The 20698-nt window shown below is 38.1% G+C and overlaps 1 protein-coding gene across 1 annotated transcript in view; it reads left to right on the top strand.

Moving 5' to 3' along the window:
* The window catches only part of LOC136104084 (complement factor H-like), a 38876-nt gene that overhangs the window by 965 nt on the left and 17213 nt on the right, over positions 1 to 20698 (top strand). The window contains exons 2-15 of the mRNA XM_071810579.1: positions 571 to 771; positions 1209 to 1394; positions 2642 to 2818; positions 2968 to 3144; positions 4674 to 4841; positions 5184 to 5276; positions 5962 to 6144; positions 7940 to 8143; positions 8613 to 8795; positions 9521 to 9727; positions 16270 to 16449; positions 17304 to 17486; positions 18541 to 18741; positions 19943 to 20122. Coding sequence (XP_071666680.1) covers positions 571 to 771; positions 1209 to 1394; positions 2642 to 2818; positions 2968 to 3144; positions 4674 to 4841; positions 5184 to 5276; positions 5962 to 6144; positions 7940 to 8143; positions 8613 to 8795; positions 9521 to 9727; positions 16270 to 16449; positions 17304 to 17486; positions 18541 to 18741; positions 19943 to 20122 — 2523 coding nt within the window. The remainder of the gene's footprint in view (positions 1 to 570; positions 772 to 1208; positions 1395 to 2641; positions 2819 to 2967; positions 3145 to 4673; positions 4842 to 5183; positions 5277 to 5961; positions 6145 to 7939; positions 8144 to 8612; positions 8796 to 9520; positions 9728 to 16269; positions 16450 to 17303; positions 17487 to 18540; positions 18742 to 19942; positions 20123 to 20698) is intronic.

Genomic DNA, 20698 nt, shown 5'->3' with positions numbered 1-20698 from the left:
TAACACTTTCTATTTAGTAAAAATACTAAAGTTGCAGTAAATGCTAGTGACATTGAGTAAAGGAACAGTTCTTCTTTCCTTAACCTGCATTTCTTCTTTCTCTTCTCTTGACTGTTCTTCAGTTTCTGTTCTTCAGCAGATTTAACTCCTATATTACCTCCTGGCAGTTGGTCACACTGCTCTGGTGACATTTGCTGAATGAGGGGCTATGGCATAGCCAATCTTGACACTGTTGCCACTGTAGGTTTATGCAGCAAAGGGTGCTCATGCTTACATCTTCTGGGCTAAATAAAAGTCAAATAAATGTGTCCTGGATCAGTTTTGTCCAGTTCATGTTAGGAAGTGTCACTCTACAGCTGACATTCCTGTCAATCTGAAGAACAAAAGCTGATATAATTGTCATATGTCTTCATTTTGGTGAGTCTTTTACAAGACCCTACCTGATCCTTCAGAATTTCACCCACCTTGTTTGAAAGCCTGAATCAATCCAACTGATATTAAATAAATTAACGTAAAATAAAATTATCTGGGCTGAGAATTTTAGAGAGAAATATCTCTATCTTTTTGCAGATAAACCTTGTGATTTGCCACACATAGAAAATGGAAAGATTGCTCAGTACTATTATAGTTTCAAAAGTTATTATTTCCCCATGCATAAGGAAAAAAAACTTTCCTATTCTTGTATGATTGGTTATACAACTGAGAGTGGGACTCAAGATGGAAGAATAACTTGCACAGCCAAAGGATGGTCTCCTGTGCCCCGGTGCTACAGTGAGTTGGCTTTACTTACCTCAGTTTTGCTTCTGTTAACAGCTGTGTTTCCTTGAACATACAGGAACAGAAGCTGCATAGTAGGAGTGAAATCAACCCTTTATGTATACAAACTACACATATTTAGATATGGAATATTTTTCAATTATACATATTATAAGGGCTTTGCCCACTTTCCTTATTTCGGTGAGACTAATGGACAACTTCCTCTCAGATGTGTATCTTATAGAGCCTCCCTAGCTCTAGATTCCTTGGTTCTTGTGTGTGTGGTTGTTACCATTGGTTTGATGTATTGTTTGATGATTGTGGTAGTTTCTTCAATAGGTGAAGAAAATAAGATTAGATCAGGTTAGCCAAAAACCCCCTTCTCTTGCTTATCAGAGAACAAAAATATTTTATGAATTCTTTTTCTAACTAAGCTATCTCATTTCTCTCAGAAAAATGTAGCAAGCCACTTTTGGAAAATGGCTTTTTTTATGGTACAGAAACATACTTCAAAATAGAGGAGAAACTGCAATACAAATGTAATCCAGGCTACCACACTCCTAGTGGTGCCACTGAAGATACAGTACAATGTCAGCCAGAAGGATGGTCCTCTCAGCCAAGCTGCGCTACAAAAATTGGTAGGATTCTGCATTTCTCTCCTTTATAATCTTTTTCATATACATATCATTCTGTTGTTGCTGTACCTGTGAGGCCAAATTCTGCATTGGATTCTGTCGCTGGCCACTAAAGGGAAGAGTTTGGTGCCTGCCCCTCCTCCTCCCCTTGTGAGGAAGCTGTAACCGTGATGAGGTCTCCTCTTTTCCAGACTGAACAAGCCAAGTGACTTTAGCTGCTCCTCATATGGCTTCCTCTCCCAACCCTTCACCAATTTTGTTGCCATCTTCTGGATGCCCTCAAGTAGCTTAGTATCTTTTTTTATCCTGTGGCGCCCAGAACTGCACCCAGTGCTCCAGGTGAGGCTGCACCAGTGCAGAGCAGAGAGGGACAATCAGCTTCCTCACCGGGCTGGCAATGCTGTGCTGGATGCACACCAAGACATGGGTGGCCCTCTTGGCTATCAGGTCACTCTGTTGACTCATGTTCAACTTGTCATCAACCAGAACACCCAGATTCCTCTCCATGGAGCTGCTTTCCAGCATCTCATCCCCCAGCCTGTATGTACAGCCAGGGTTGCTGTGTCGCAGGTGCAAAATCTGGCAATTGCTCTTGCTGATCTTCACAGGGTTGGTGATTGCCCGGTTCTCCAATTTGTCCAAATCCCTCTGCAGGGCCTCTCTGCCCTCTAGAGTGCCAACAGCTCCTCCCAATTTTGTGTCATCAGCAGACTTACTAAGCAATCTCTTGAGTCCTGAGTCATTTATAAAGTCATTTATAAAGACATTGAAGAGTGCTGGCCCTAAGATGGATCCCTGCAGAACCTCGCTAATGACTGGTCACCAACCCAACACAACCACATTTACGAGAACCCTTTGAGCCCAGCTCGATGTGATCCAGAAATATCACATCGACAGGCTTCCCTTGGTCAACTAGGTGGGTAACCTTGTCGTAGAACAAAATGAAGTTTGTCAAGCAAGACTTGTCCCTCATGAACCCATGCTGGCTGGGACCAATGACTGCGCTGTCATTCATATGTTTTTCAATGACTCCAGGACAATCTTGTAGAAGGAATCGGTGTAAATGAAATTGCATCTATTGCTATCCAAACTTCCTAAATGAAGACTGGAAAACTTGTGTAAACTATTGTATTTTTAACTATTTATTACTTGTAAGGGTTATTGCTTTGGATATGACCACTGTCAAGTTAGGTAAATAACTTGAAATGAAAAGAGCTATTAATATTTTGTATATGCTTTATTTATTTAAGAGTCATGTCAAGTACCAAATTTACATCACGGCAGCTACTTCACAGACCGACAAGAGCTTCGATTGAATGAAACACTGCTGTACAGATGTGATGAGGGATACCACACTGCAGGAGGAAACACTACAGAAGAAGCAGTGTGTCTAACACATGGGTGGTCCCTTCCTCCAAATTGCACTAGTAAGTAATGGGCTGGAAAATAATAATATTTGAAATGTGGTTTATTCTATAAATGAACAAAAAGTTAAGAAAAGGCTTGTTTTATAGGCTGTTGAGGGTTCGGGAAGCCTTCTTTAACTGGATTTCACTGCTGTATCTTTTCTTCCTAGAAATAACTTGCTCCTCGTTGAGTGCAATAGCACATGGAGGTTTCTATCCTGTGAAGAAAATTTATGAAGAGGGAGATGTTGTTCATTTTTTCTGTGAGGAAAATTATTCTGTCAGTGTATTTGACCTAATTCAATGTTACTATTTTGGATGGTACCCAGACCCTCCAGTGTGTGAAGGTACCTTATTTTTATAGTTTTATTATGTCAAATTCTTAGTGAAATACTAGCATCTTCTTTCATGAAATGCTTTACGAATACAAAAGGAAAAGATGCTTTTTGTACCAGTTCACAGCTTAAATAGAAATCAAGTGGTAGCTGAAGCAAGTGGAGCCAAGGTGACAGGGAGGGAGGCAGGCAATGATAACTGGAATAAGCTTTTGGTAGACTAACAATAGAGCAGATATTGTCTCTTGCTGTTGTTCGTCTATATGTTGTACCCTGGAGAAGCAGGAATTGACAATTGCAGGGAAGTCGTTCAGACCCTGAAGCTCAAGTTAAACCATATTGCATGAAGTTCTAATCGAGCATGTTTAATCCCACTTGGTAAGGTGGGATCATGCCTCTTGAGAGGCATTAAGAAGAAAATCTGTAACAAAAATCTCTGGGTTTCTCCAGAGCTGGGGTTTTGTGATACTTCTCCGAGTTTTACAGCCTCACCAAACAGTACATGTTTTCATCAGCATTAACCAGAAGGGTCTTCCTGAGGACAGAAACACAACTTTAGCAATTACCATCACTTCCTCACTCACTGGGGGATAACAGAGATTCTCAGAAAATAAACTTTCGGAAGAATGAAAAGTCTAGAGAACCAGATGACATGTAGCATACAGCAGGAAACAATACAACACAACATTTAGACTAGCTGAGAATTTATAATATTGTTCAACATACCTTGATAGTTGTGGGTCATTGTTGTATCTGGATATTGTCCTCTTCATGAGGATTAGTTCTGAGCTTTAGGAGATCTCGCTGTCTTGTGGTAACAAATTCTCTACTTTATATACAAGTGATGCCAGGCATTGATAACAGAGGATAGGGAAACCAACCCTTTTTATTGCTTTAAGCTCAATCTATGCTATTCTTTTCCAGTGCATTTTTACAGGAATTTTTCCTGTGAAGTATGTTTTCTAAAAATTAATCTTCCTTTCCTAGAAGATACAGTAGCATTTAAATTGCACTAGAATATCTCACTTAAATGGCATGTATTAGGACACCAGCCCTGTATTTATTCTGACGAGACAACAGGAATTTTGAGTGAGTGCAGTGAAGGTGGGGTGCTCAGGCCTAAATCTAGTTTTCAGGATACAGTAATCACAAACTTAATTTGGAGATAGGAAATGGGCTATGATTATTGCTACTTCTGTAGCATTAGAATTAATACATAAGTTGCTTTAAATACTATGTCAATGGAGGATATGAAAAATCTCCATTTCCTGAAGTCCTTTAAGGAACACTTTATTGAGTTTTTGCAGAGAAATTACAAAGTGGTTTATAACAGTGCAATAGCATAATATCTACATTTTATATTTGTTGAATGTAAAATCACTTTTTTGTTGTGGTCTCCCATTTTGTGAACAACATGAGTGTAAGTAATTACTCTGGATCAACCAAAAATGTCTTTTGAGTGATAGGCTTGCAAATTGTATAGTAAAAATGTTTACGTGGTTTAGATTAGTGAGAAAACAGTATACATTTTTTATTTCCAGATGTAAAAAACAAATGTCCTCCACCACCGCTTCCTCCTCATGCCCATGTCATCACAGTTAAAAGAACATATCATAACGGAGACAAAGTTCGTATACAGTGTCAAAATACTGTTGAAACTGAAATCCAGTGTGTAGAAGGAAAATGGTCATCACCCCCCATTTGTATTGGTGAGTACTTTTGTGAAGACTGACAGCTGAACAGAAATAGTTCTTCAAACAATGCTTTAATTTTCCACAGAGCCTCAGTTTCTATATCTGCAAAACTCTTTATGTCCTCTTGTGCTAAAATACTGGAGAGGTAAAGTTCTGCATAATTTAACAACAATCTGTTGTTCATAGAAAAAAAGAAAGGATGACCTAGGTGAATTCAACTGAAATATGTGTTGTGTAGTTCTTCCCTGAAACATTGATCTTATTACCTCTTACAACACATCAGTGTCTCTCTGTTTTGGTATTTAAAAATGAGTTATTTCTGAGAAAACTGATTCTTAGTTTCTGCTGTGCATATAGGAGCTATGGATAAGTGGGAACCTGAGGCACCACCACCACTCAAAGCACAAGCAGCAGTAAGGACAAGCAAAACATATCATGAAGAAGATACGAGTAGGTGAATGTTACTTTTCTATTTAAAAGGGACTTCAGTACTCTCCAATGCTATTATAGGCATTTTAGGACTACTCTTTTGCTGCAGTACAGTTCCTTACTGTTGAAAACGTTTGCACATGCTGCAGATGTCAGTGTATTAATAACAGTCTGACTGGCTGACTGAAAGGCCATCGTTGCTCATTTATAGTGGTTATAAACTACACCTATAAGCCGGTGCTGTATTTGTAATTTTATTTTATACATTAGCATTTACCTTCAGTCATTTTGTGCCCCTTCTGTTAATGTTGTCTAAACATGCAAATCTAGGAGTATTTTACTGATCTTTTGATTAATAGTTCCAGTGAGGTTTCTTTTCTTTATTTTTAACCACGCATATGCTAACCATATGAAGCAACAAATAAAGACTGTCTCATCACAGAAAAAGAACTAATCTATAGTGAGTGTGAACTAGCAAGAGTCAAGGGTGGACATAGATGAGGAGCGTAGAAGGAAATAGAGTGCCTGCCTGCAGTTCAGTAAGGCAAGTGTACAGTTTCTGAAAACAAAATTTGAAAAAGAAATTACATTGTTTTACGTTTTATTTGTATGTAAATTTCTGCTGAGTCTATTGCTAGTCTGATATTTTCAACAGTGTTAACATTGTTTTAAATATCTAAATACCTATCTCCCTACCTCGTATTAGAAATGCAGCAAAACTGTACCTCTCCACCTGTGATTAAAAACGGTGTTCTTCTTGGTCCATTATTGACAAGTTACAAGAATGGTTCCTCAGTAGAATACAGTTGTCAGCGTTACCATTTTTTGGAAGGACCTAGTACTGTTTACTGTGAACAAGGAAATTGGACTGAACAACCAATGTGCTTAGGTAAGCTTTGTCATACGTAATACAGAAAGGCAAAACTGGGAAGAACTTCTAGATAATTCTTTCATTACCACCTTTTCTCTTTCATTTGAGTTAATAAAGATTCCCAAAACAAAAACCCAAAATCAAATATACCCACACCACTCCTGCAAGTGTCTTCTGGCCTGTTCTTATGAACAGCCAATTAAAGAGATTTCTCTGTTTTCTTGAGTCGAACTATTGTACAACATAGCTGTCCCTGTTACCTAGGAGGATTCTTTAATTTCTTTCTCCCATATTCTCCATTCAGTGGATTTCTTCTTGTCTTTCAATAGATGTCTGCAGTCATTGCCAGAATGGCTTTTAGATATGATTAACAAGTAAAACAATGACATATTGGACCTTCATTTTTAAAACTTCAGCCTCTGTTTTATTATGTGTCTTTACATCTATTATTTCATTCTGGACTTCAATTTTTTCATGTTGCGCTTAGGTATGCTGTTCAAAACACTATTAGGAATTATCAATACTAGCAGAAATACTACTACTGATGACCTATAAGAATTGTTTGTTTATCTTTCCTTTCTTTCTTCCTGTAGTGAAATCATTCTATTTACCAGCATCCTTTGTTAAATTGACTTCAAGTCTATAATCTGCTGTGAAAATGGACATAAATAGTTCAGTTTTTGTTACTTATTTTTAAATGAATAAAATGTACCTCATCTGGATCAAAAGATCCAGTTCAGCATTCTTAGATCTGAATACTCAAATTTAACAAATCCTGTGAAATAATGAAAACTCATTTCCTATAAACATCATTTGTCTCCTAACCATCCAAATAACCACATCATTCTTTCCATGTTTTCTGAGATTTCTTTTCAACCCTCACCTAATCGGACTAGAAAGAGCACACACTGTACTTAGTTTCAGGAAAATACCCATGCCTAGTTGTTCTTATGGTGCTGTCATAAAAATGCATAATAACTGATTTCTCCTTGCCTTTCCCTCAGCAAAGCATTAATAAAGGCCTTTATCAGGCAACGGTTGTTGTGGAACTTGTAGAAATATATTTCTATAACTGTCCCTCTGTCAGGCTTCATTTAAGTAGATCAGTGGTTCCAAAAGTTAATGAGGTTAACTGCCTAATGGAAAGCAAGGCTACCTCATGTGATCCTGGCACTAAATTTTAAGAAATGTGACAGAAAGCAACCAAAATAATATTGACTTTGAATAACATGAAAAAGCCCAAAGAAGAACACAAAACTTCCGAAGGGTTTTTGGAAGATCTAGACATTTTTTTAGAACTGACAAAGCAAAGCAAAAAGGTGAAGAAAGGAAATTGTCAAAACACTTCTTTAGTTGAAACTTACTGTGTATTAACTACTAGTATCCTCAAAAGGCTTACCAAACCTGTGGACCAAATCTAAACGGGTGATTTTGATGGATGAATGATGGATGCATATTTTCGTTATACGAAGTTCTTTCAAGTTACAGTAAAGAAATTATTTTCTTCTTTAATGGTAAAGCCAGGCTGCCATATGTTTACAATAGTTGTAGAAACCAGATTCTATCAGATGTGTATATTTTCTGTGATTTACCATTCACAGTTCAGGGTTTTTTTGCGTATTGTGTTACTTCAGCCCATTTCTTTATATTTACATTCTCTTTTTTTTTAACGCATCTATAGTTCTTTTTCTTACAAGATTCTAAAACATTTTAGATCTATTGATTTAGATTTCTCTTTCTTGACTCTTACAAAAGGGTGCTAAGAAATCACTTAAGGTTACTTTTTTAATTGAAGTACACTTTTATTTTCTAGAACCATGCACTCTTAATGTAATTGATCTGGACAGCAACAACATAGAGTTGAAATGGAGACAGGAAGAATTAATTTTCCTACATGGTGATCTCGTAGAGTTCGAATGTAAACAGGGGTACAATTTTCTCCAGACTACCATTCTGTCTCCTGGGAGGACACAGTGCAACCATGGCAGACTGAAATATCCAAAATGCATTTTGCAAGGTAAAACAATAGTTTTTTATTGCCTTTTTAATTAATTAGTCTCAGACCTATTTAGAAACAATTTGCTTTGGAAGTGCAGGCCTAGAAGCTGTTGTAAATAATAGATGGTTAGGATTCAGCAATACAGATGTACACAGATATCCTTGCACAAGATAGCTGTAGTATTAAATATATCCAAACACAGAAAAACGATACACCTTTCTTTGACAGGGAAAGGGGCAGGAGCTGTTCTGCAAGACCAGGGAACTCAAAGCTCTACAGAAAGATGACTCTGAATGATTAAATGCACACAAGGGATTTCTTATGGCTAGAATTCAGCAGGAGATTGCATTCTGATCTGAGACATAATGAAATAGTAAGAAAAGACAATGAGAGCTGGTAGATATCTAGTGTTGACAGGCATTTAAAGCCGCTGATTTCTTAGCTTCTTAAGCTGAATGTTTCTCAAATGTTTTTAACATTATTCCAGCTCCTACAGAAAAATGTGACTCTCCACCTTCTATTGCAAATGGAGCTCTTACTCTCCCACCCCTGACCCAATATGACAGTGGTTCTTCGGTTCAGTATAGTTGCTCTGACTATCATTTTTTGCAAGGATCTGAGACAATCTACTGTTCTGAAGGGCAGTGGACTTCACCACCAGTTTGTATAGGTAGGTGTGATATGATAAATAAGAACTTATTTCTCTCTATAATTCATAGAATTATAGATAGGAGTAACTTAGGTTGGAAGGGACCTTCGGATGTTCAAAGCACATCCAGTCCACCCCCGCTGACATGAACAGGGACATCTTCACCCAGATCAGGTTACTCAGAGCCCCGTCCAACCTGGCCTTGAATGTTCTCAGGAATGGGGCATCCACCACCTCTCTGGGCAACCTGGACCAGTGTTTCACCACTCGTAAAAAAAAAAAAAGTTCTTCCTCATCTCTTGCCTGAATCTCCTCTCCTTTAGTTTAAAACCATCACCCCTTGTCCTATGGCAATGGGTTGTGCAAAAAAGTCTGTTCCCACATGTCTTTTAGGCCTCTTTTAAGTACTGAAAGGCCACAATAAGGTCTCCCCAAAGCCTTCTCTTCTCTAGGCTCAATAGTTTAGATTCTTAAATTTATAAATTGAGTATTGTCAAATAGAACTTTAAGATCTTACTTCATTTTTTTCCAGTTAGAGATGAAAATGTTGATATAAGTGTAAGCTTGTCTGTATTTTTTTTTTTTCTTAAATGTGACATGCCTGCAGTATCCAAAAAATACAGCAGTTTCATGTATAATATGTTAAGAGAATGGGAAATATGTACAATTTTAATGTAGGTTCGTGAAAATGATGCAACTTCAGAAATAATTGATTTATTGACACTGATTACATCTCTCTTCTTTAGAGCCATGTACTTTGTCAAAAGATGAAATGGAGAAAAATAATGTGCTGCTGCAAGGGTTCTATGAGACTCAAGTTTACTTTTACCATGGGGATTATGTTGGATTTTACTGTAAACAGAACCATTTTGGAGAAGAATCTGGTACAACTTTATTTCAAGTGCAGTGTAAGAGAGGACAGCTGACATATCCAAGATGTGTTGAAAGAGGAAAATAAGTATGGACTTCAGGAAACCCTGTAGGAAAGGTATGTACATGTTCTCTGTCTGGTATTAACAGCTGAATTAAGATGACCTTATATTTTCTGGATCACTACAGTTACTTTTGAGAAATGAGTGTTCAGTGGCATTGTTGGGTCTCAGCTGAAGGAAGAGAGAAGTGAAAGTGCTTTGTGGTATGAGGATGGGAAATGCAGCAGAAGAATGCAGTATTGGCATACATGTGGAAAATCTAAGATGAAAGAGTTTTCTAAGGATTACAGCGATCATCCTGAGGATCCATCACAATCTGGAGGATTTGAGCAAAGCACCATGACGAGAAGATGCTGAGCGAGTAGTGCCCTTTGTGAAGATATTGGTGGTTTTAATAATAGGAGTGCTTTTGTGACTATAGGATATAGCTAAATTGAGATTTAATTTTGTGCCCTTGAATGTTGTGATGTTAAACTCTAATTCTACAGAGAGAAAGGAGAATATTTTTTTTACATCTTAACAGCACCCATGTCTCCTTTTACAGGTCAGAAGCCTCTAAAGGACAAGGCTTGAGGGGCAAGAAAAAAAAAGTATTAAAAAATGTGTTTAATGGATCTATGAAACTATTTAAAACCTAAAAATATGCAAATTCTACACAGTAGTTAATTACCATTCTTTAAAAAAAAAAATCAAGCAAGCATCTTCGTTTCTTACTAGAGTGCATTTTAACTACTAAAATATCTAGTCCAACTACTTTGTATGATTTTCTATTACACTGAAACACACATACTCCTGGTGCTCTACCTTTGAACGTGTTGTGTGACTGAAGATATGGAGAAAATTCAGGAATAGAGATGATGTTTGCCTTTTGTCCATTTTAGTGTGTTTTAATAAAAAAGTCATTGTGAGGGTCTCTTCTGTATTTTATCTCTAAACTTCATCTTTCTGTGATGTCATTGCATGCATACTGTTCTGTATAGTTTTCCAAGGCTTTCAAGTGCCACATGAATAAATAAAACAACAAAGAAATGAAAGCTTTGAAGAAATAGACAAATTCTGCTTGTTTAATCAAGACCCAGTCAAACATTTGGTGGGAAAATGTTGATAAAAATAACACTCCAAAACGTTTTCAAAATACGAAAAAATAATTTCTTTGTAAGGCAGTATTTAAAAATGAAGGAAAGTAACAATGAGAGAGCAATTTTAGATAATGAACTTTTGATGTGGGACATCTAGATCTGAACTAGACTTTCACTATAGCTTTTAGTTCTAGGTCATGTTGTGTACAACAACTGTAATGTAAATGGTGTTTCTCAGTTAAGAAATAATGCAAGAACTCATTTAAAGAAAATGATTGGTTATAAGTTTTTAATCAGTACCTTTGGGTGGGTATTAAGGTATACACATATAATTGAGACTCTCTGGGGATACCAGTCAGGCAACTCTGTACTTCATTACCTTGGCTTACATCAGGCCAGAACCCCAAATCTGTAGTCTTGACCATACCAGAGAGGTCAAACCTATTTTCCTGGTCAGAGCAGGGAGGGAAGGCACATCCACTGGCTAGCCTGAGAGAAACAGGCAGAGCATCCACATGTCGCTGTGATGATGCCTATTCAGGCCTGATGGCATCAGCATCTTCCTGGTCACCTAACACCAGCCTCTGCCAGTGTATTTAACTCTTTTGTTCTCAAGGGTTTGGTTTTTTTTATTGATTGTTGTTTGTTTTGTGGGGGTTTTTTGTTTGTATGTTTATTTTGTTTTGTTTTCAGCATGTTCAGGACAGCACTCAGTTATTTTCCCTGGTAAAGAGAATATGAATTTCTTTCATTTTCCCATTTTAAATTTTTTTTTATTAATTATTTGAAAAAGAAAAAAAAAAAACAACAACAAAACTTGTTGCTTGCAATGAGAACTGCAGCTTTTGTTTCGAAATCTGAAACATCTCAGAAATATGTGTGAAATCTCGAAAAAGGAAGGTGTGCAATAGGAACATTGCAAAACTGACTGAATGCAGAATTCTTACAGAGGTTAATGAATACAGGGGAAGTGACCAAGTTGCTTTTTGGAAGGTAAGGAAACTTTGTTGATGACTCCTTTCCACTACCTTAATTTTTCCCAGAAAATACACATGCAAACGTGTCCAGGCATTGTTGGAAGACGTAGATGAGCTCCACACACTGCTGTGGCAGCAGAGAAGCTGCTGCAGGCATGCAGCTCAGGCGTGCTGTTGTCCTGCTGAGGGTGGGATGCTGATACATCTGTCAAAGCTCTGTGCTAGAGTACCTGGAGTATGTGCAAATGAGACCCAGTGATGTGCAAGCCCAAGAGGGATTCTGACCTCCTCAGTGTGTTTGGAAGCAGAGAAAGACTTAACAAACTGTGATGGCAGAATAACTTTTAAAATAACCATCAACACACCAAAGATCTCAATTTAGCTCATTAACACTCCTGAACTTTCGCTGGCTTTCTGCATAGTTAGGCACAGAATAGCAGAATAAGAATCGGGTTGCTCAGGAGCCTGTCTGGCTGAGTTTTCAATATCTCCAAGGATATATTTTCTAACCTTTCTGACAACCTGTTTGAATGTCTATCTACCCTCAAGGTGAATCTTCTTTTCTAATATCTAACTGGAACTTCTTTTACTGCTTTGTGTCTGTTATCTTTCATTCTATAACTGTGCGTCTCTGAGAAGGGTATGGCTCCATCTTCTCTATAGTCTCCCATTAGGAAGCCAAAACCAGAAATAAGGTCTCCTCCCAGCCTTCTCTTCTTAAGAAACATTCAGAAAATAATGAGTTGCTTTTGGGTGTGTGGGGCATGATGAAAAAAGAAGTGTGTTTCTGTTGGCACTTTCCTTGTGTATCAGAAACTTCCAATAGCATCAGAACAGAAAAATCTCTCAACTCTTTCATTTCACAGTCATAGTGCTGGCTAGGGAGTAGGTAGGCGATATGATAACACTTCTGCACCAAGTCTGACTTGTGCAAATTTTTTCAGTATCAGCTTGTTATTTATTATCATGGAATAATGTAATAATTTGGCTTACAAGGGACATTTAAAGACTATCTAGTCCAACCCCACTGCCATGGACAGGAGTATCTTTCACTAGATCAGGTTGCTCAAAGACACATCCAACCTGACCTTGAACATCTCCAGTGACAGGGCACACAGAACTTCTCTGGGCAGCCTGTTCCAGTGTCTGACCACCCTTGTAGTAAAAAATATTTCTTCCTTATATCTAATCTAAATCTACCCTCTTTCAGTCTAAAGCTGCTGTTCTGTCACAAGAGGTCTTTCCCCTTGCCTAACAACCTTGTGTTTATGCGTTTTGGTTTTTTTTTTCAAATGTTAGCCAAATAGGCATTTAGATTTATTTATAGATTGTAATCTGTGTTTTCCAGTTAAATTCTTGCTTGCACAGTACATAACTGAGGAAACTGACTTTTGTCCCAGTAGAAAATCACAGATCAGGCACTTCCTATTTTGAAGTTTTGAGTGCTGCGTTTGCTGATTTAGACTGACATGTTTTAACCAAAGTGAACCTGTGTGTCAGTGAAGTTTCATTTACTTATATTGGCTTGACAATATTTCATGTAGTGAAGCTCATGGGCCTGTTGCCCAGACTTGTTGCCTTTGAGGAGCTCTGGATGAAGCACAAGAATACATGGTAAATCTAAAAAGACCCTTCTCTTTAAAGAGCAGAACTGGGGGAAAGGAGGAAAAGGGTTTAAATGTCAGTCTCTGGAACATTTATTGAGAGCAGAATTCAGAGTAATTTCCTATGTTGTGACAAGCAGTGATGTACTTTCTGAAGTCCTGACATGAAGTTGCTGGGTTTTAAAGTCAGTGAGGTATCACAGGTCACCAATAACATAACTGATATCAGAAGGAGAAGGTAGTTGTCTTGAGGAATTTTGGGTAGAGTGGATACAAGAGCAGTACCACACCACTCAGTGGCATGTAATGTAATTTTTTTTTTCACTAAGCAGCAGGTTGGGTAGAGCAGGAGGGTAGTGAATTCTACTGTAAGCTTTCTCTTCTGACACCAACAAATCAAAACCACTGTTCTTCCTTCTTCATAATAGTTCTGAGCAGCAAGTGCATTGGAATAAAAAAAGAGAATGACCTAAAAAAAAAAAAAAAAAAAGATTGTGTAAGAAACTCCACAGGAAATAATGAAATACTGAAAATTATCTTAGTATTGCCACATGAGAATGTTCAGTCCAAGCTATACTGCTGGGTGTAGCCCAATAAATATGGTTTTTGCTGTTACTAATAAAATAGCACAGGCTCTACATTGACCTGACTGTGCAGGATCTCTGGACTTGCCTGGGTTTACCTGATTTTAGTTTGTTTAGCTGTGACAGCGGTTGTTTAACAATTACCCCATTGGCTACCTAAATGTTTTTGTTTTAGCTCTGATTTATACTGGTAACAAGCAGTTATTGAACTATCTGTGACTCCAGACTAAAGTGTGGTGTGGGAAAGGACAATGCAGGATGACACGAAGGTGAACAGAGGTCAAAGACTGTAAAAAACCCCCACAGTGTTCAAGCAGTGGCCCCAGCAGAAGTGTGATGTGGTCTTATCCAGTAAACCCAGTTTTAGAGAACAGACGTAAACAACTGGGATTTTAAAAAGTGAGATGTATTAAGAAAGTACATACATGTAAACACAAAGACACCTCAGTATTAGAAGGAAGGAACCCTTGCTACTTGCGTTGAACGCTTCCCAACAAAAACCTTGGTACACTAATGGCTCACGTGGCATTCCCCCTGCCTTGAGAGCCTCCTTGAGAAAGACTGGTGCTGTCAGCCAGAGAGCAGGGGAAGGAGGAGTGTAACAGCAGAGGAACTGCTTAGGTGCTAGGACAGTGGTGGGTTTTGGGGGTTGTTTTTTGTTTGTTTGTCTATTTGTTTTTTAAAGCATTACTGAAGCTTTTTTTTTTCCATTAATTTGGACTATGAGTGTTAGCGTTATTGGAAGTGGACTAACAATAAATCAGTATTTTTATTAGGCTGTTAAGATTTTAAGTAGACTGATAATAAATTATGGGCTCTGCATATAAGGTGGTTTTGCCCATAACAAAATGTTAGGCTTGAAAAACTAAGTGCACTATGTTTTGCGTTATAAACATACTGTGAGGTTTTAGTTATGGGTTTCATAATGCTTCTGTGTCAAGTTCAGTCTGAAAAGTTTTGTCAAAAAACTGGAAGCCTTTTTGCAACAACTGCATAATTTATCTTTACAGGTTGACTGCTGTGTTGCAAGAAAATTAGGGGAGGAGACTGCAAGAACATCCTCAGGAATCATGGGAGTGAATAAAAGGACATGCAATTCGGAGTGCAGAAAATAGCAACGCTGTGGCAGAGGACATCTTCAACTTCTAAAGTTTGGAAATGGCGCTGCTGAGCTGCACCGTGGTGTTTCTGCTGTGGCTGGGCTGTACTGCACATGAAGGTAAGTTATTGAATGGAAATCTATGTATTCAACTGATGTAGCTGGTGACAATCAGGAAAAAGGAACTAAACAACAACAACAAAAATCCAACAGCAACATTACCACACTATACTGTTTGCTTCTTATATAATTCCTTTCAGAAGCTTACTAACAGAGTTACAACTTAGAACTATGCATGTTAAAATATTTGCTTTGTATTTTCTTGTGAGATTGCTTCTTTGTCTTCTGCCTAAACTTCTCATAAAGAACCGAACTTATTACAAGCCATAACTAACTTCAAATAGATTAATCCATATAAATGCCTTTGCATTTCAATTTAGCTACAAATATTCTGAATACATACAACATTTTTTCAAAGTATTATACAACTCTCTAAAAATAGAGGTACTTTATTTCAATAAGCTGTATGATACAATAAACATGCTACCTGAAGGAGATCTTCACTGAATTATTACCTTTATTTAAATAACCAATTTTAAACTCCATGATTTATCCATTTAAATCTATTCATCGTATTCAGATTCTTCTACCCCCTCTGCCTTTAGAAGTAGTTACTTATATGTACCTTATACTTTCAATTTAGAATGGTTGAACTAATTTTAGGAACCCAGGACAAACAGACTTATTTGTAGAATTAAAGAAAATTGAGAATTGTGATTGCAGATGTAAAAACTTATTCCAGTATAATGCTGGAAAACAGAAACTGCACTGTGAAAAATTCAGAAGTTTATTCATATTTTCAGTTAAAATATTTTTAGTTCAGTAACATTTTTCAATGTAAAGACTGTGAAAATAGTAAAGATGTTGAGAATTTCTTAGAGCAAGAAGATAGTGCTGTTTATTAGTACAGTAATCCCTCAGATGGAGGGATGCAGGTCATCAGAATATCATCCAATTTGTATAGTTCCATTATTTGCAAGTGTCAGTACTGTTCTGTGTCTATCAGTTAACAATAACTTGTGGATGCTTTCTGCTGGAATGGCATGCAAACACCCACATAGCTTTGATTTTGAAGAAATTGTTAGTTAGACATAAATCAGGATAAGAAGAAAATGGCAGGGTGCAGTCAGATAACAAGATTCTGTGCACTGCTTCTGCAGGAACTGCCTGTGAAGACCCACCTGACATTGACTTTGGAGAAATTATTAGTGGGAATAAATCGAGATATATGGAAAGAGACAGAGTGCAGTACATGTGCAACGCTGGATACACTTTATCAGGATCAGAATGGGTAACATGCCATGAAAAAATATGGGTACCTGGGCCACCACAATGTTTGGGTAAGTGTAACTGTTATTGCTAGCTGACTTTGTACTGGTAGACAATACTGATCATTCTTAAAATGGGAGTTTCAGAATTAGGTTTACATTAGTTGTTTGATTACCAAGTCTGTAAAGGACTGAAATTAATCCCTGGGTTCAATACTACTTAGCTTGTAGATCTTGGGCTTTAGGGCCCCAAAATCACTTACATTCAATCATGTTTTTTATTGTGAGAATTTTGGAGTTGTCTGGAAAGTTACCAGCACATAAACATTTTGTCTGTACTTACAAGAACTTATGCAACAATGGGCAGGTACTGACAGTGGTGTCAGCCTCTTTATACAGAGATTACATTTGCTAAAGCATCCTTTCATGTAGTTTCCTCACTGTCCCTCACAGGTGGGAGGAGAACTGCTGTGGTAAACCGCTCTGCTGTCTTCAGTTCCTTCAGCAGAGCTCTTTGTTAGGAATCCTATAATTTCATTTTTAATCCTAGATAATGGAAACTCAACAGGGATGAAATAAGACTTACTCCTACTGATTTCATTAATTAATTATTACAAGGAATACAGTCTCCTGAAATCAGTACCTCTTGAGAGGTATTTGCAAAGTCTGTCAATTCTTTTATACACGTAAATAAGAATATGCTTGAAAGTTGTGCCATATCATTGATAAACTACCTAAAACTAAACATCCTGAATTATTTGTGATAGAGATTAAATGTTTATGTTGTCTATATTTTACTTTCAAAAATCCCTACTGAGTCACAACCAAGCTGGTTTTGCACAGTCTTTGCTGAGGAGGTGCTTCACGTGCTAAAAGCCACCAAAGATTCATACTCTACCATTTTTCTTTTATCTTGTTTCCCCTAGCACCATGTATCATCACAAAACAGCAACTGGAAGTGAAAAATCTCCTTCTATCCAATGGACAAAGACACTCATTTTTGATTCAAAGTGGTCAGTCGCAGAAATTTATGTGCGTGACAGGATTTAAACCCGCAGCCTCTCCTGTCAGGCAGTGTTTTAATGGGGATATCCAACTTCCTTCATGTGGTAAATATGCATCATACTTGTATAATTTTGATCTGTCAAATAGATCTTATGTGTAATTTTGCAGTTGTTCATGTGCATGAACTGCATCCACCTGTACTGTTAGAGACTGTTTATTCAGTGGGCAATTGGTTTTCCAACGACAATTATATTTGCTGATAGTAATCCTACTGGTGGATGGGGTTATTCCTCCCATTTTCCAAACAGAGATTGTATGGAATTGGATTGTCAGTATGTAAGCAAAATCCCAGGAAGCTTATGGTAACAATCACTGTTAAATATTCAGTCCATCAAATTTCTTAAATTGTTAATATGTTATCTGATTGGGAAGTCAGAAGAGCTTTTAGAAGAGCTGTACATATGTCGGAATGTCAGATGCATGTATGGATTTTTCAGAATTTCAGCACTGCATTTTGCTGCTTTGAAACCCCCATTTATTATAATTTGAACAGCATAAAGTGTGATTAAACACACGTGCTCATAGCAGTTGCAGATAAGATGGCATAGTGAGTGTTAAAATTTTCCAAAAAAGGCAAAATCTAGCTAATGATTGGAAGGTGTCTTTCATCATCATTATCACAGCTCTAGATTTCTACTTGCGGTTGTATGTTGGTATATCATGGACAATCAGTTTTATTCTACCTATTTTAACCTGTCAAATAACAAACCAAGATATTCTTGATTGTTTATGAGCTCTTTATTGGCTTAAACTTTCCATAACTACAAAAATCGTTTTGCCCAGTAGGCACAGTATTAGCAAAGAAATAAACACATACATTTGGTCTCATGAATCAGCCTTTGGATTCCACTGAGAATATTGACTGCATTTCTGTTGCTTGTAATTTAAATGAAGGGAACCATAGGAACTATAGGTAATGACCAAGACATCAAAAGCAGAGCGCAATTGTTCCTGTACTCCTTAGGATCCGCCAAATGTGTGGTCCTGATTCTGTCAGATTCAGAAAGCACTGAGATGATGAAACCATCTGAATTACTTGTGTCCTGAACTTTTTGTCAAGCATGTGTTGATACTGTTGGTGTTGAATTCTATTTCCAGAGAAACCGTGTGACTACCCAGTTATTGAAAATGGCAAATTAAGTGACACATTGGAGTACTACAGAAGCTACTACTTTCCGATGAGGTTTGGGCAGCATGCTGATTACCGCTGCAATGATGGTTATTCAACCCCAAGTGGACGATCCTGGGTTCAAGTAGTCTGTTCTGAAAGGGGCTGGTCTCCAGAGCCAAAATGCCTCAGTAAGTACATGTCCACTTTATTGGCAGTTCTGTTATAATTATCAAAGTTCTGTGCATCAGAAATTGTGCTGATGGAGCACAAGGTGGAACAAAGAACAGTTTGTTAAAGTAGACCTGCTTCAGTTGACCCCTGGAACTGCACTCAGACTCTCATAATATCAGCAGAGCTTGAACTGTCAGCTGGTGACACTCTGCAGTATGTAAGGCTGAAATGATACTTTTGGATTTTGGAGTTCCTATATGCCTAAAACTATCCATGATATTAAGAAACACATAGGAAAAGTTTATTTTCTCTAGCTTCTGGGTCCTGCGCATACATCTTCTTTCATGTGCACACACAGCCGCACGTACAAACAGAGAGTTTCCACTCTGTGTAGATAGGTTCTTCCTTCCTTGGCTTGGGTACTTCAACTAGAGGTTCCTCTCTGACGTCCATTGCCTGGTCCATTTGGATAACCTTTGGAGCTGAGAAGGTGGCACGCACTCTTGCAATAGGTCAGATACACTGACTTCAGGTTTAAACTAGAAAACAGATTTAAAGCAGTGAGCTGAGGCCTCCTCTGCTAACACACATGTGCATTCACAGTGAAGTTCCTACCTACTGGTAGGGCTTGGCAAGTTCAAACAAGAGGTTGTTCTTTCCCTGCTGCCCTCAGTGGAGTGGTGCTCAGTGCAGGAAATGAGTGGAGTCTGGCTCAGAGGAATTTCTTCAGGCATCTTCCTCGTGGCTGGACACCTGGGGCACAGGGTGCTGAAGAGCCTACGCGCTTGGGTGCTGCTAAAATCTCATTTGCACAGAGATATTAACACCTCCTGGAGGCAAATGCTGAAAATCACTCAGGGCAGACATCAACACTCTGGAGACAGAGCAGACGAACAAGAGCTGGTGTACGTGATGCTAGATGCACTGAAGTTAGCCAGCCTTGCTTTATGCACTCTAGGTAGGTGATATTGTTTACTAGACAACTTCTTAGCACTTTATGTAGTGACTTGCACTCCTGTTCATGTGATTTGTTAATCTAAGGGCAGTGAAACAAAACATGCTTTCATTCAGATTTGAACACAAAGGTTTTTTGGATTAGAAGGGTACAGAAAGATGCCAGGAGGCTCTATTTTAGTAACTGTCTTTCTAAGAATTAATTTTCCTCAGTTCTTGCTGTACTTATTCCTGTAGTTAAATGTACTTACCTTCCTTCTTCAGAAAACTGTCATATCAGACACGTGGAAAATGGTTACTTCTCACATAACAGGAAGTACGTTTACAAGGAAGGTGAAAGAGTTAAATACGTCTGCAATGATGACTATTATACTGAACGTGAAGATGGGGAAGTCACATGCACAAAGAATGACTGGTCACCTCCTCCAAGATGTATCCGTAAAAGTGAGTGTGCTTGCATTTTGCTGAGGTTTATAGCTAAACCCAGTAAATCCATCATCACGTCACCTACATGCAAGGCTGTGATTCTCTCACCTGGCTGATGCAGCTCTCACGTCTCTGCGTGCTGCTGAGGTCATTCGCTACACAAACGTGCAGAATGTAACCCTGTAAAATGTGCACACGTGGCTCGATCGGATCTCCTAGAACGTAAGCTCTGGTCTTCAGTAGTGAACTCTTGTTGTTACATAGGTGTGCAGTAATATAATAAACAGTGATCATTCCCCTGGCACAGCCTATCTGTAATGTCTTGTCTTCTTTCATCCTCTCTCTGTCTCATGTGATCCCTGTTTCTCTTGCTTCCTTTCCAGCTGGCGTCATGCTGGACGAGGGGAGGCAAGGGAAGGTTACCTCTCCTAACTCTGTTTTCAGCTTTTGTTCCTGACTCGTATTGAGCCTGACGTTGCTAGAACGTCTCACAAGGAACTTTAAATACATTAAGTAATGATTTCATGTGGACAAGATAAATCATTCAACCTAACTTTTCTCAGATTATAAAAATATTTTTTTAGGAAGCAATCC

This window comes from Patagioenas fasciata, chromosome 6 (assembly GCF_037038585.1).
Source record: "Patagioenas fasciata isolate bPatFas1 chromosome 6, bPatFas1.hap1, whole genome shotgun sequence".
NCBI classification, from domain to species: domain Eukaryota; kingdom Metazoa; phylum Chordata; class Aves; order Columbiformes; family Columbidae; genus Patagioenas; species Patagioenas fasciata.
This window is presented reverse-complemented; position numbering and strand designations above follow the sequence as displayed.